Raw genomic sequence first — 14,929 nt, forward strand, 5'->3', positions numbered from 1 at the left:
AGCAGTTTTCCTATTTTGTTTCTCTTTGATTCCATTAGGGGGGGAAAGATGGCCGACAGGAACAGCAGAAGAGGGAAAGTGTTTGAGCTCTTGGGATTCAATAATCGTCCAGAGTTGGCTGCCATTTTGTTTGCATTGTTTGCATGAAATCTCATAGTCCTGACATCTTCTGGGGGTTAAAATCTCTCTGTCTTTTATTTATTTGTAAGAAAATACATATAGTTGAAAAGACTGATTCCCTTATTTCTTATAGCAAACTATTAAGAATTGTCCCATTCCTCACTCATTCTCATTTGTTTCTCTTTGATTCTGTCAGGGGCGAAAAGATGGCTGACAGGAACAGCAGTAGAGTGAGGGAGTTTGTGTTCATGGGATTCAGTGATCATCCAGAGATGGCTGCCATTTTGTTTGCATTGTTTCTAGTCAATTATCTCATCACAATTTTGGGGAATCTTGGGATTCTTATTTTAATCAGAGTTGATGCTTCCCTTCACACACCCATGTATTTCTTCCTTAGTAATTTGTCCTTCTTAGACATTTGCTATTCAACCACCATCAGTCCCAGGCTGCTGACAGACCTTTTAATGGAAAAGAAAGTGATTACTTTCAATGAGTGTATAATTCAATTCTATTTCTATATAACTTTTGCCACCACTGAGTGTTACCTCCTGGCTGCCATGGCATACGATCGGTACATGGCCATCTGCAGTCCACTCACCTACACAATCACCATGTCTCACAAAGCTTGCGTTTGTCTGGTGGCTGGTTCATACATTGCAGGATCAGTCAATTCTATGATACACACAGGATGTTTGACTCGTTTATCCTTTTGTGGTCCTAATGTCATTGATCATTTTTTTTGTGAAGGTCCTCCACTCTTTCAACTTTCCTGTTCTGATACAAGTGTAAATTTGTATGTGATGTTTGCATTTGTGGGCTTTAACCTGGTGATCACTCATTTGACAGTCCTTATCTCTTACTCTTATATTGCTGTCACTATTTTGAGAATTCGCTCAGCTGAGGGCAGGCACAAAGCCTTCTCCACCTGCTCCTCTCACCTGCTGGCTGTCATCATCCTGTATGGAAGCTTCTTCTTTATGTATCTCCAACCCAGTTCATCAACCGAAGGAAAGAAAGTGGCCTCTTTGTTGTATGCGGTGGTAATACCCATGCTAAACCCTCTCATCTACAGCTTGAGGAACAAGGAGGTGAAGAGTGCTTTGAGACGGGTAGTGGGGAAGTATAAAAGGTAAGGGGACCCCTGACCATTAGGTCCAGTCATGACCGACTCTGACGTTGCGGCGCTCATCTTGCGTTATTGGCCGAGGGAGCCGGCGTACAGCTTCCAGTCATGTGGCCACCATGACTAAGCCACTTCTGGCGAACCACAGCTGCGCACAGAAGCGCCGTTTACCTTCCCGCCAGAACGGTACCTATTTATCTACTTGCATTTTTATGTGCTTTCGAACTGCTAGGTTGACAGGAGCTGGGACCAAGCAACGGGAGCTCACCCCGTCGCGAGGATTTGAACCGCCGACCTTCTGATTGGCAAGCCCTAGGCTCTGTGGTTTAACCCACAGCACCACCTGCGTCCATTGTGGAGGAGTATATTCGCTAACAATATTAACTATTTGTACAGTAAGCTTTATATAAATATTGACTGCTGCATGATTGCAGTTATGTATCTGGCATCTGGATGAAGTTTGACTGAAACCCAGAAAGCAAAAGGGAAAGGGAAGGAAGGATTACAGTGGGTCAGAAGCTGGGCTCCTTTCCAGAAACATTGCCTGGGCTTCTTTCCAATATGCCATCTGGTCTGATTAAACATCCCAAAACTTCTATCCAGTGGAGCCTACAAGACTCAAGGAACATCCTCTTTGAGTAAGGGAATAGAATACGCTTTAGGATGTGTTAATTTGTTGTCCAGTTTTATAGCATAAATTCCATTAAGTACATTTGTCATTGAAAAGCAGTATATACTGGTTTTAAATAAATGGAAATAAATAACTAGATGTTCACAGTCCTTCACATGCATTCTCTCTGGTATCGTGGAACAATCGTGTAAAGTAATGTGGTGTTGTCCTCCTAACATTGTATAAAATCATGCAGGGTAATTTCATCAGGCCATGAATAGAGGATAGAAACCTCAATTACTTTTAGCCAGGATAGCTAAATCAATCCTCTTTGTTCAGAAACAGTATACATCAAGGACATGAAACAGGAAGATGGGCAACACTATCATTCCCTGTAAACAGAAGCAGCTGGCTGGCTCATGTGGGAGGGCATCTCCTAGAGGCTGAGCCCCCCCCCCCAATATTTTCAGGGAGGGGGCCAGATCCCCAATGTTCAAAGCGGGTGCTAAGTGCAGAGTCAAGTGGGACATGATATCAGTGGTTGGCACCTTTTCCTTCTACTGCTTGGAGGAGAAGGAGCAGGGAAGCAGCTCCCTGGCAGTTGTGGCAAGGGGAGGAGGAATCACTGGCCATTGAACATGTGCTGTTGCCATTTTCAGCTTCGCCTCCTGATTCCTCCCAATGACCTGATGTTATGTCCACATTCTCCCTTGGAAGTTGGCACTTCTAAGCCGGAGACAGAATGCTGGGGTGAATGTGTCTTCATCTAATTCTACCCAAACGTATGCATGGCAGTACATAAACAATTCATGAAAATATGATCAAGAGTATGATAGAAAAGCTGTGGATTGCATCCAGTGTATGTTCTACTTGGAGTAAACCCATGGATATCAATGGACATTAAGAATATAGGCCTGTTTATTTCAGTGGGTCTACTCTTGGTATATGTTGGATGGATACAACCCCATATTACCAATGCTTGAAAGTTTTCATCTCCTTACAGAGTCCTTATTAGCCCTTAAGGAGTTTGTTTACAATAAGAGGGGGAAACAGTTGTTGGCATGTTGTTCGCATGGCACCAGTGCATTTAACTAAGCCCAGGATTGATTATTAAATTGGGAGTCGAAAACATTGCTAATACCAGAAATCATGTTTTTTTTCTACGACACAATAAACCCTATGTAGTTATCTGTTGTAGTTATCCCTGTGATGGAGTTCTGTTTACACAATTTTAGTAATGCTACTGAAAAAAGACAAATAGATTTTACTTTTTACTGGCAGCAACACCCTTTAAAAATTGCCAGCTACTATGTATATTTAAATGGTACCTTGGACTCAAGTTTTGATAAACTAGACAACATTTTAGTTGGTTTTAATTTGCACCAAATTGCTCACTGAACGTCACACAAACACTCTGTGGGTGAACTGTCTTGTTTTCTTATTCAGTTACAAGTGAAAGGAAATCATTTGGAAAACTGTAGAATTAGTCTCATTTTAATAACTGAGCTCACAAAAAGAAAATCAGTGGTAACACAGGATCTCAGTTTAAGGTGGAATTCAGCTCCTTGTTCATGAGTTTTTTGAAAGCTTTTGTAATGCTTTTGTTCCTCAAGGTTGCAGATCAGAGGACTGAGCATGAAGAGCACTACAGTGTAGAACACAGACACCCATTTGTCTTGGTCAAAGACATAGACAGAAGAAGGCTTCATGTCAGGGGCTGTGCTGAGGAGGGCTGCAAAGATTAGCAATGGTGGGAGCCTCCCCCTGCTCCTGATCAGGATCCTGAATCTTCCCAGGAGCAGTGGGACAGTATAGATTTGGATCAGTAGTTCACAGAGGGACATAATTCAGAAGACAAGACTTGGGAGGAACTGGGGGGGGGGGTGAACAGCTAGGAGAAGAAGAACAGGGAGGGAGAGAGAGTTAACAGACTCTGGTTTGCTGGAAAGTGTCCAGGTGTCAAGGAGATTAGATAAGGTAGCTGCACAGAAGGCACGGTGGTTGCGAGATCATGTTGCAAGCAGTAGGGGGGAAGTGGGTAGAAACCTTAATTGGGAGCACCTTTACTCTGAGATGGACACATTGTTCTTGAGCTGGGTTCCTTAAAATCTCTTTGAATGATAAGAGACTATTTTTGCTTTGTTCGGCTTATCCACAGCAAAAAGGAGGGAGGAAGCCGCTCTCCCGAAGCCTGACACTCCATGGGTTCACTCTAAGGACAGATAAGATGTAAGAGACAAGAATGATGCAGAGGGCAGCAAAGAACTGGGCTGTGTCCCAAGGGAAGGAGATGGTCCTGTTCTCAGATAATAAGACAGATAGCATTCTGGGAGTAACAGTAGATGAGTAACAGGTGTCGCAGAAGGACAGGTGCCATGGGAAGAAGCACCACTCATTCAGAAACTCCATGGTATCTACAGCATGTATGGAGGTACTCAGGCACCTCAGTTGAGTGCCTTGCTCCATTTTGACAGGGCTGATATATTTTACCAGGTGCAAGACCTTGAGAGGAGGGACCATATGTCAAGGACAGGAGCTGGGACTGAGCAATGGGAGCTCACCCCGTCGTGGGGATTGGAACCGCCGACCTTCTGATCAGCAAGCCCTAGGCTCTGTGGTTTAACCCACAGCGCCACCCACTAATTAGCCCTTAATGGGGTTGTTTACAAGAACAGGAAACAGTTGTTGTTGGCATCTAGGTCTCATGGCACCATTGTATATAACTAGACCCAATGCAAATCATTACACTGGAAGTCAACTATCTTAGACCATTTCTTATTGGATGATGTTAAGCTTCATGGACTATGTCATGCTGTACATTCCGCACTTTTTCTGTCAATACAGCAACTTCAGGTCTTCCACTTTGTCTGTAGCAATTCAAGCTAAGAGTATGCTTCCTTTGCAAACAGTGTAAGATACATTTTATAGGTTTTTGGAGGAATACAGAGTCCACTCTTGAACCTAAGAAGGAGAAGTTGCACCAGTAGAAACTTCCACTGGCAAAAGAAAATAATGATATCTCAGGTAATTTCCTGATGGCGGGGTAGAAGCTGCTAGAGCAACCTTTTGTTCAGAAGCAGGCTGACCAGTAATCAGCCAAGTTGGCTCCATGTGGGTTAGGGAGTGGTTGTGGCTGAGTCCCACTTTGCCCTTCCTAAAGTTACATGCTTTTATGTTGTGTAAGGCTATTTATTGCAACATCATATCAAGAAATGTAGTGACTGTTTTATTTCTGAAGCTGGAGAGATGGAAATTCTACACAACCCACCTACCTGAAGTTATCTTCTCCACCAATGACCATCCTTAAATGACAATACTGCCGTCTTCTAGGGATTAAAATCTCTCTCTTTTTTTAAAAAAAACCCATATAACTGTGAAGATTTCTTACCTCATTTCAGATAGAAAACTACTAAGCAGTTTTCCTATTTTGTTTCTCTTTGATTCCATCACGGGGGGAAAGATGGCTGACAGGAACAGCAGTAGAGTGAAGGTGTTTGTGCTGATGGGATTCAGTGATCGTCCAGAGATGGCTGCCATTTTGTTTGCATTGTTTCTAGTCAATTATCTCATCACAATTGTGGGGAATCTTGGGATTCTTATGTTAATCAGGGTTGATGCTCGACTTCACACTCCCATGTATTTCTTCCTTAGCAATTTGTCCTTCTTAGACATTTGCTATTCAACCACCATCAGTCCCAGGCTGCTGACAGACCTTTTAATGGAAAAGAAAGTGATTACTTTCAATGAGTGTCTAGTTCAATTCTATTTCTATATAACTTTTGCCACCACTGAGTGCTACCTCCTGGCTGCTATGGCATACGATCGGTACATGGCCATCTGCAGTCCACTCACCTACACAATCACCATGTCTCACAAAGCTTGCGTTTCTCTGGTGGCTGGTTCATACATTGCTGGATCAGTCAATTCTATGATACACACAGGATGTTTGACTCGTTTATCCTTTTGTGGTCCTAATGTCATTGATCATTTTTTTTGTGAAGGTCCTCCACTCTTTCAACTTTCATGTTCTGATACTAGCATCAATTTGTATGTGATGTTTGCTTTTGCTGGCTTTAACCTGGTAAGCACCCATTTGACAGTCCTTATCTCTTACACTTATATCTTTGTCACTATTTTGAGAATTCGCTCAGCTGAGGGCAGGCACAAAGCCTTCTCCACCTGCTCCTCTCACCTGCTGGCTGTCATAATCCTTTATGGAAGCTTGATCTTTATCTACCTCCAACCTAATACATCAACAAATGGAGGCAAAGTGACCTCTTTGTTGTACGCAGTGGTAATACCCATGCTAAACCCTCTCATCTACAGCTTGAGGAACAAGGATGTCAAGAGTGCTTTGACACGGGTGCTGGAGAAGCATATTGCCTAACAATGTTACAGTTTAGCGCTGATATGGAAGAATGCTCTGTGAAGACTGCTGGAGGATAGCAGCTGTTTATTTGGGAGTTGGCTGGCGTTTGACTGGAATGTTAAAAAAGAATAAGTAATTTTGTGGCAGAAACTGGGCCATGTGGACATATTTCAAGGACTACTTTCCAATAGGATTTCTCCAATAGCTGCCTCTCTTAGAGAACTAAAAGAAGTTGATAGCAACTTCCCAGTGAAGCCTTGAAGACTCATTGAATATCCTTTTGAACTAAGGGAGCAGAAGATAGAAGTGAAATATACTTTAGGGTGTTTCAAGTTGTTGCTCAGCTTTACTGTATGTACTACTTTGAGTCCATTTGTTGCTGAAATGCTACGTATATAGATACATATTCTGATCAAATAAAAGCAAATAACTAAATGTTTGAAGCACTTTACGTACATTCTCTCTGACATCCTACCAAACCCCTGTAAAGTATGCTCATATTATAGTCCTTACTTTGGACAAATTTCGTGGAGAATTATTTTATTAGGCGTATTTATGTTGGATAGATACCTCAATGGCTTCTAGTCAGAATTGCTAACGGAAACCTGTTTGGAGAAAAGAAGCATATTTCTGGGACAAACAAGAGGAAGATGGTCAGCAGCAAAATTCCCTGCATGCAGAAGCTTCTGACTGGCTCATGTTGGTGACAAGATGGTGAGCTAGATGAGCCTTCAACTGAAATTTCAACAAGGCACTTTAAATAGTTGTACTGAGGCTGACTGAGCATGGATTGATGAAGGCCACACAGTCTGAACCAGGTTATAATAGCTAATGCTATTAGTATTACATCAGCCCATACTGCTGAAAGTATTGTAATGATGTGATTACAGAGTCAGGGTGTTCTAGTGGACCGCGATGTATAAAAGACATGGGATTCCACGGGGAAGGGTTGCAAAAGCAGCAGTTGCTCTTCCCCTGGATGAGCATTAGTCTGCAATGTCCCAGTTTCTAGTGTGTGCAAAGTCCCAGACTACTCTCATTTCTTTTGTCTTGCTGCCACCTTTCAGTGTTTTTAGCCAAGGAATGAGGTTATAGCATTGCTTCACCTTTTAAACACCCATTGTCTAGACTCTAGAGAAGGTACTTCTTGTTTTGTCTTTATTAAGCCTTTTCTTCTGGTCTTCTTTGTTGGAGAAGTAGTTGATACTCCATAGGGGGGGGGAAACCTGTGTTTTTAAAAGAATTTTATTGTAGCTGGGATTGGAGGTGGTATACTGTGTGCCACCTCAAGAATAACAGGTAGCTACAATGACTGGAGTTCATGAGCTTTCTCATTTAGGTCTTCTTTCATACATTAAAAAGGTGATTCCTGCCCTACTGGGTTTGTAAACATAAAAAATGCACTCTCCCAATCCCAATAAGATAAAGTCCATCATTATACCCATTGTTGTTAAAACCATTTTGCTGGGGGAAGGGAAAGTTAGAGTTGTGCAGCTTTTGCCAATCTGTTGACTGCCATATACTTGTGTTTACTTCCAGTTGGGCTGCCCAGGGTGCAGAGCAGAAGTCAGTGGCAGCCAAGTTGGTGCCTCATACCTGTGAAACTGTAAAAGCTGCAGTAAAGTTTTGGAGGAGGCTGCAGAATCTCTTGGGTTACTTAGTATAATATTTTGGTTTTTTGAGAGCAGAGTCCTAACAACACTGGCAATGTACCATGCAGATTGCTTTCTAGTGGTGATTTCCATTAAAAAGATCTGATAACATCATCATGCTTCTTCTTAATGTTGTTGTTGTTGTTGTTGTTGTTGTTGTTGTTGTTGTTGTTGTACCTGAAGAAGCATCTCCACCCCCATCATTCAGCCCAGACAATGAGATCTAGCACTGAGTGCCTTCTGGTGGTTCCCACACTGTGAGAAGTGAAGCTACAGGGAACCAGGCAAAGGACCTTCTTGGCAGTGGTGCTCACTCTGTGGAATGCCCTTCCACCAGATATTAAGGAGATGAGTAATTATATAACATTTAGGAAACATCTTAAGGCAGCTCTGTATAGGGAAGATTTTTAAGATTTAATATGTTTTTATATATATTAGAAGCTGCCCAGAGTAGCTGGCGCAACCCAGACAGATGGGCGGGGTACAAATAATAAATTATTAATTGTTGTTGTTGTTATATTTATAATCCACCCTTCGACCCAAAGGTATCCAGGCATCACACGAACAATTCATTAAACTACAACACAACAATAAAAACCCTGGAGCACCAATCCTACTCAGAATATCAATGCATATGACTAACATAGCTGATAAATTTCAGTGGCTCTGCTCTGTATATACGTTGGAGAAAACCCGATAATGGCAAATAGTGTTATAAAACAGCAAACCAGCTGTTTTCATGATGACACATTTTTCATAAGTTGGTGGAATCTTATTTAAAAAATTGTCACATGAAAGCAGTGACTTTGGCTGCACGTATCTCAGGCGTATATACATGCATGTAACAAGCACCACACATTCAGAAGCCTACAAACTCCAGGATGTTCATTGTGTGTATGGAGTTACACAATTGCCTGAGTTGAGGGCCTTGCTCCATTTTGAAAAGTCTGCTATTTTTACTGGAACAGTGGCTTGATAGCTTTCCTCTTCTTACAGAGTGCTAATTAACCCATAAGGAGTTGGTATACCTGGGTGGTGGTGTGGATATTGTTGGCATGTTGGTCTCATGGCACCACTGCATTTAACTTTGATGCAAGGCAGATTATTAATCTGGAAGTCAACAACCTTAGAGCAGTAAACAAGGGACCATTAACTATTTGATGCTGTAGATCAGGGGTTGTCAACCTGGTCCCTACCGCCCACTAGTGGGCGTTTCAGAATTCGAGGTGGGCGGTAGGGGGTTCTACGGCACTAGCTGAATCCTCCTTCAATCGAGCACTGGGGGGTGGTAAGGAAATTCTACCATCAAGAAAGATGCATTAGTGGGCGGTAGGTATAAAAAGGTTGACTACCCCTACTGTAGAGCTTTATGGTCTATGTTATGTTGCACATGCTGAACTTCTTCAATCAATGCAGCAACTGCAGGTCTTTCACTATATCTGTAGCAATTTTAGTTAAGAGTATGTTTGCCTATCAAACAGTGTAAGATGCATCTTAGAGGACCTTGGAGGAATACAGATTCCACTCTTGGGTCTAAGAAAGAGCAAATGATCCAGTAGATGCTTTGCACTGGAGTACACAAGGAAAGGAAAGAATGATATCCCAGGTAACTTCCTGATGGTAGGATAGAAGCTGCTAGACCAGCCCAATGCTCAGAACCATGCTGACAAGGATAGGTTACAGGTGGGTAAAGGTGAGGTTGTGGCTGATAAGAATTTCCAAGCCTCCAGACTCCTTCTGATGGCTTATAAGCACTAGAGAAAGTACTGGAAAAAGAGAGGGTCAAAGAAGGCACACACCCCTTATTGAGGGAGATGAAAGGAGCTGGTGGGCAGAGCCTGTCTGGTCTGATAGGAGGACAGAGAAGAGAGTGCAGCCTGAATGAGGCAAGTTACCCAAAGATCTGAGGAGTCTTAGAGCCCAAGATTGCGAAGTTCATCAAAAGGCTATTGACTGCTTTAAATATGGCCTGATTCAGGAATTTCAACCTGGAGATTACTGTTCTAAAGGTCAAAGCATCCGAGATAGGCTCATATCTACAGTGGGTTAAAAAGAAGTTCTAATTGAATCCCTTCTCTTGAAAAAAATGAAACTGCACATTTAACTTACGATTGCTGTTAGCAAATAACAGACCCTCCAAGTGTCCCTATTTTCCAGGGACGTCCCTGACTTAGAGAAGTCATCCCAGTTTCTGGTTTGATCCCAGAATTTCAAAAAGTCTTTTGGGTTTTTGCCAAAGTTGTTTAGCTTTTTCAGTTTTGCCTAAAGCTGTTTAGCATTTTTGGTGAAATCACCAAAAAAATGACACTGCCAATATGGATTTGCCATGTGTCTGGATTTTCCCATACATTTTTGACGATTTACAGCCGGACACGGCTTACAACTACAGTATTCTGTATCTGGGACGTTCCGGACATATGGCCACCCTACTATACCACCCTCTCTTTATGCTGTGTAAAGCTATGTATACTGCCTTATTTCAAGGTAATAGAGTGCCACTGCTTTAAATTCTGAAGGAGGAGGTCTAGAAACACCATCCTCAGATGATAAAAGTCTTCTCCGCCAATGGTGATCCTTTAAATTTTACATTCCAGCCATAATTCAGGGGTTAAAACCTCAATTTCTTTATTTTAAAAAGCACATATAGTGGTGAAGATTGATTACCTCATTTCTGATAGTGAATAATTTTCCAAATCTTCCCACTCCTCACCCAGCACCATTTTGTTTCTCTTTGATTCCATCAGGGGGGAAAATGCCTGACAGGAACAGCAGTACAGTGAAGGAGTTTGTGTTCACAGGATTCACTGACAGTCCAGAGTTGGCTGCCATCTTGTTTGCATTGTTTCTAGTCAATTATCTCATCACAATTGTGGGAAATCTTGGGATGCTTCTGTTAATCAGGTCTGATGCTCGATTTCACACCCCCATGTATTTCTTCCTTAGTAATTTGTCCTTCTTAGACATTTGCTATTCAACCACCATCAGTCCCAGGCTGCTGACAGACCTTTTAATGGAAAAGAAAGTGATTCCTTTCAATGAGTGTATAGTTCAATTCTATTTTTATGTAACTTTTGCCACCACTGAGTGTTACCTCCTGGCTGCTATGGCATATGATCGGTACATGGCCATCTGCAACCCACTCACCTACACAATCACCATGTCTCAGAAAGTTTGTGCTCTTCTGGTGGCTGGTTCATACATTGCGGGATCTGTCAATGCTGTGATACACACAGGTTGCATGACTCGTTTATCCTTTTGTGGTCCTAATGTCATTGATCATTTTTACTGTGAAGGTCCCCCACTCTTTCAGCTTTCCTGTTCTGATACCAGCCTCAATGTCTTTGTCATGTTTTCGTTTGCTAGCTTTAACCTGATAAGCACCCATTTGACAGTCCTTATCTCTTACTCTTACATTGTTGCCACTATTTTGAGAATCCGCTCAGCTGAGGGCAGGCATAAAGCCTTCTCCACCTGCTCTTCCCACCTGATGGCTGTCATCATCCTTTATGGAAGCTTTATCTTTATGTATCTCCAACCTAATACGTCAAGAAATTGAGGCAAAGTGGCCTCTTTGTTGTATGCGGTGGTCATACCCATGCTAAACCCCCTCATCTACAGCTTGAGGAATAAGGAAGTGAAGAGTGCTTTGAGACGTGTTATGGAGAAGTATGTTGCCTGACAATGTTAAAGCTTATAATTGATATAGGACTTTCAGTTGGTTGCAGCTGTGTCTCTAACATTTGACTGATGTTTAACTGGAAGATTAAAAAAGTAAGAGAGAGGGAGAAAGAAAGAAAGAAAGAAAATAAGAAAATATTGCAATGGATAAGAAGCTGGACTATGTGGAAATATATCTCTTCTCTCTTGTATGTTATCTTCAATAGACACTTCCTCTGAAAGAGCCAAGAGCAATTGATAACATCTTCCCAGTGAAGTCTACAAGTCTCAAGAAATATCCTCTTTGAGGAAGAGAACAAAAGATGTATGAACTCCTTGATTATACACTTGCTGAAAAGCAGCATATACATATCCTCCTTAAATAAAAACCAATAATTGAATGCTTAAAGTGCCTCACATATACATTCTCTCTTTCACCCTACAGCCACCCTGTAAGGTAACTAGTATTATATTCCTAACATTGGAGAAATACATGAAGAAAGATATTACTGGGCAAATTGATGTAGGATAGATTCATCCAGGATAGCTATATGAAACCTGTTTGATTAGATGCAATATATATCTGGGACAAACAACAGGAAAATGACCAGTGGTATCTGTTCTTACATGCATAAGCTTCTGGATGGCTCGTGTTGGAGACAAGGTGTGTCTTCATCAGATTCAGCAAGGCACTTAATTAATGTAATAGATAGTAGTCCTGAGACTGAGTGAGCATGGGTTTACCAAGGTGACCCACTATGACTGACCTGAGGACTTAACCTGTTCATAATAACGAATGCTTTTAGTATTATATCAGTCAACACTGTTGGGAATATTGTGATGATGTGAGTACAGAGTCAGGGTGCTCTAGTGAACTGCATTGTATAAAAGACATGAGATTCCAGGGGGAAGGAATTTATTTATTATTTATTTACTTATTTCATATAATTAATATGTTATTTGATTGTACAGAAACTTCAATATGGTTTCCAGAAATGATAAAACAATAACATTATCACTAAAAGGTTTTGCAACTGTAATTTAAAATATGCAGAATGTTAAAACAGCAGTAAAATAGGCTAAAACAATTAAAACTCCTACAGAATTTCTAAACATCTGGGTAGGTTTATCTGAATAAGAATGCCTTTAGCAGGTACAGCAAGGAATACAGTGAAGGCACCTGTCTGATATAAAAAACCAAGTGGCAGTGCTGGCACACCAAATGATGTGTTCTTACAGATGTGGTGCAGGTATTTTGTTGACTTGTAAATGTGCCAATTCTGTCGATTGTGTACACTCATGGGGTAAGGTGATATAATAGGTAAACTGGTTGTTAAGGGCTTTAAATACTAACAGTCACACCTTGAACCTGGCTCTGTCACAGATTGGCAACAAGTGCAGACCTCTGAACGCAGGTGTTATATGCTTGAGGAAGGACTTCTAGCAAGAGGTGGGTTACACCTCACACAGTGGTTGACAACAATATGTTTGCTAAGAGTCTCATGAACCTGATCAGGAATGCTTTAAACTTAATCCTAAGGGGAAGAAGGACAGTATTACAGGTGAAACACCTGGTACTGGTGATAATAGCTTCATTGCTGCACAGAAAACTGAAGTGGTGCTACAGAAACTTGGTAAAGGGCAAGCAACTACAAGAAGGAAGCAGCTGGAGGAAATGACTCATGGTTTCTGTTGTCTCCATGCTATTGCACAGAGTATGGGAAACAAGCAAGTTGAATTTGAACCTAATGGCTATTACTGAAGCTTATGGGGTGGGACTCATTACAGGAATGTAGAAATTGAGGGGTATAACCTGTTCAAAAGGAATTGCCCAAACATTTGTAAAACCAAAAATATGAGGCAAAATGTTCAGGCTCTATTCTCATTTGCTTTTTAAAAAGAAGGTAGCCTTTCCCCACCTTTCAGTGTTCTTAGCCAATGGATAAAATTATAGCATTGATTGACCTTTAAAACAACCATGTTGTTGTTGTTGTTGTTGTTGTTGTTGTTGTTGTTGTTGTTGTTGTTGTTGTTGTTGTTAGCATCTGTACCCTACTCTGCAGCCAAAATGGTTAACAAAGTGGCTTACATACATCATTTAAACAAGACAGTTCCTGCCTACAAGTGAGTTCTGCTTCTTGTTATGTAAGCCAGGGGGTGCTGTATGATTGTAATACTTTTTGGACCCTTGAGTTCCTGCAGTTTCCATTGTGCAGTACTCCAAGGTGAGTTTCTTCTTTTAGTCTTGCCTTATAGTAATAAAGGACATTTGTTCTTTGAGAGGCCTGCTTCCTTCTGATATGCTTTCCTGATACCTGATACTTCCCATCTCTCCCAATGAGGTGGTCTGATGGAACACCTGCTTTCAGGTAACTCCTCACACTTGTGAAATTGCAAAAGCCACAATAATGCATTGGAGAAGATCCATTAGTGATGAGAAATAGCTCAGGTATTGTGCATAGTTCCTTTCTCCTGTAAATGACTAGAAAAACTAGAGTAAGTTGTGAAAAAAAGCAAAAATGAAACCTTAAACACCATGTATGTTCTAACTTAATTCACACAGGCTACAGAATCCTGGCTCTCTTGGTGTGGAATCTGGATTACTTTGTGAAAGTTCCTCAGCATTCCAATGCAAATTTCTCCCAATAAACTTATTCTTGCACACAATTTTGCCTGATATAAAGCATGCTTTTTATTTTCGCTGATTTATGCATTCATATGCACATTTCACTCTAGTTTGTGAATATTACTTGACTGGGGATGTGTATTGCAAAATTCAGAGAAGTCTGAATTTTGACTGATGGAGTTGTTTTGGTTCACATTGCTTCAGAAAGTGGAAACCAGGTAAGTTCACCTTTAAATGTGCACTGAATCACATCTCTCCCTCATCATTAGGCTGTGGGAGGTAAGAGTGCATTGAGTGGTAAGCTGCTACTGCATAGTTCCACTAGGCTTGCCTGTGTTTACTTCTGGTTGGTCTGCCCAGAATGCAGAAGTCAGTGGCAGCCTAGCTGATGCCTCGTACTTGTGAAATTGCAAAAGCTACAGGAAAGCTTTGGAGGAGGCCACAGAATCCCGGTTCCTTTGGGTTACTTAGTATAGTATTTTGGATTTTTGAGAGTAGAGTCTGAACAACACTGACAATGTACTAGGCAGATTGCATTCTAGTGGTGATTTCCATGAAAAATATCTGATAACATCAAGCTGCTTCTTCTATTTATAACCAACCCGTCAACCCAAAGATACCCAGGACAGTAAACAAACAATTCATAAGACTACAACACAACAATATGACATAAAAACCATGGAGCATTAGTCCTACTCAGAATCTAAATGAATATGACTAACATAGCTGATAAATTTCAGTGGGTCTACTCTCGGTATATGCTAGTTGGATA

General features: G+C 41.3%; 2 protein-coding genes across 3 annotated transcripts; both read left to right on the top strand.

Moving 5' to 3' along the window:
* Positions 1-305: 305 nt before the first annotated feature.
* LOC118089964 (olfactory receptor 5G9-like) lies at positions 306-6,240 on the top strand. 2 transcript variants are annotated; one of them, XM_035125193.2, is made up of 2 exons: positions 306-1,229; positions 2,124-2,141. In XM_035125193.2, the coding sequence occupies exons 1-2, from the start codon at positions 327-329 to the stop codon at positions 2,139-2,141; spliced, it is 921 nt and encodes a 306-aa protein (XP_034981084.2). In that variant the 5' UTR covers positions 306-326. The 2 variants fall into 2 exon arrangements, with proteins under 2 accessions (XP_034981084.2, XP_060133476.1); XM_060277493.1 differs by lacking the exon at positions 2,124-2,141 and adding an exon at positions 5,314-6,240 and having other exon boundaries at positions 327-917.
* A 4,386-nt stretch (positions 6,241-10,626) lies between these two features.
* Positions 10,627-11,430, top strand: LOC118089979 (olfactory receptor 5AP2-like). Its single transcript, XM_035125213.2, has one exon. It carries the CDS (start codon positions 10,627-10,629, stop codon positions 11,428-11,430), a length of 804 nt encoding a protein of 267 aa, XP_034981104.2.
* Positions 11,431-14,929: the final 3,499 nt, after the last annotated feature.

This window comes from Zootoca vivipara, chromosome 1 (genome assembly GCF_963506605.1).
Source record: "Zootoca vivipara chromosome 1, rZooViv1.1, whole genome shotgun sequence".
In the NCBI taxonomy this organism is placed as follows: domain Eukaryota; kingdom Metazoa; phylum Chordata; class Lepidosauria; order Squamata; family Lacertidae; genus Zootoca; species Zootoca vivipara.

Coding starts and splice junctions, on each gene's coding strand:
- LOC118089979 (XM_035125213.2), top strand. CDS start 10,627: ATGCCTGACAGGAACAGCAGTACAGTGAAGGAGTTTGTGTTCACAGGA.
- LOC118089964 (XM_060277493.1), top strand. CDS start 327: ATGGCTGACAGGAACAGCAGTAGAGTGAGGGAGTTTGTGTTCATGGGA. Junction 918..5,313: donor ATACAAGTGTAAATTTGTAT/GTGATGTTTGCA, acceptor ACGGGGGGAAAG/ATGGCTGACAGGAACAGCAG.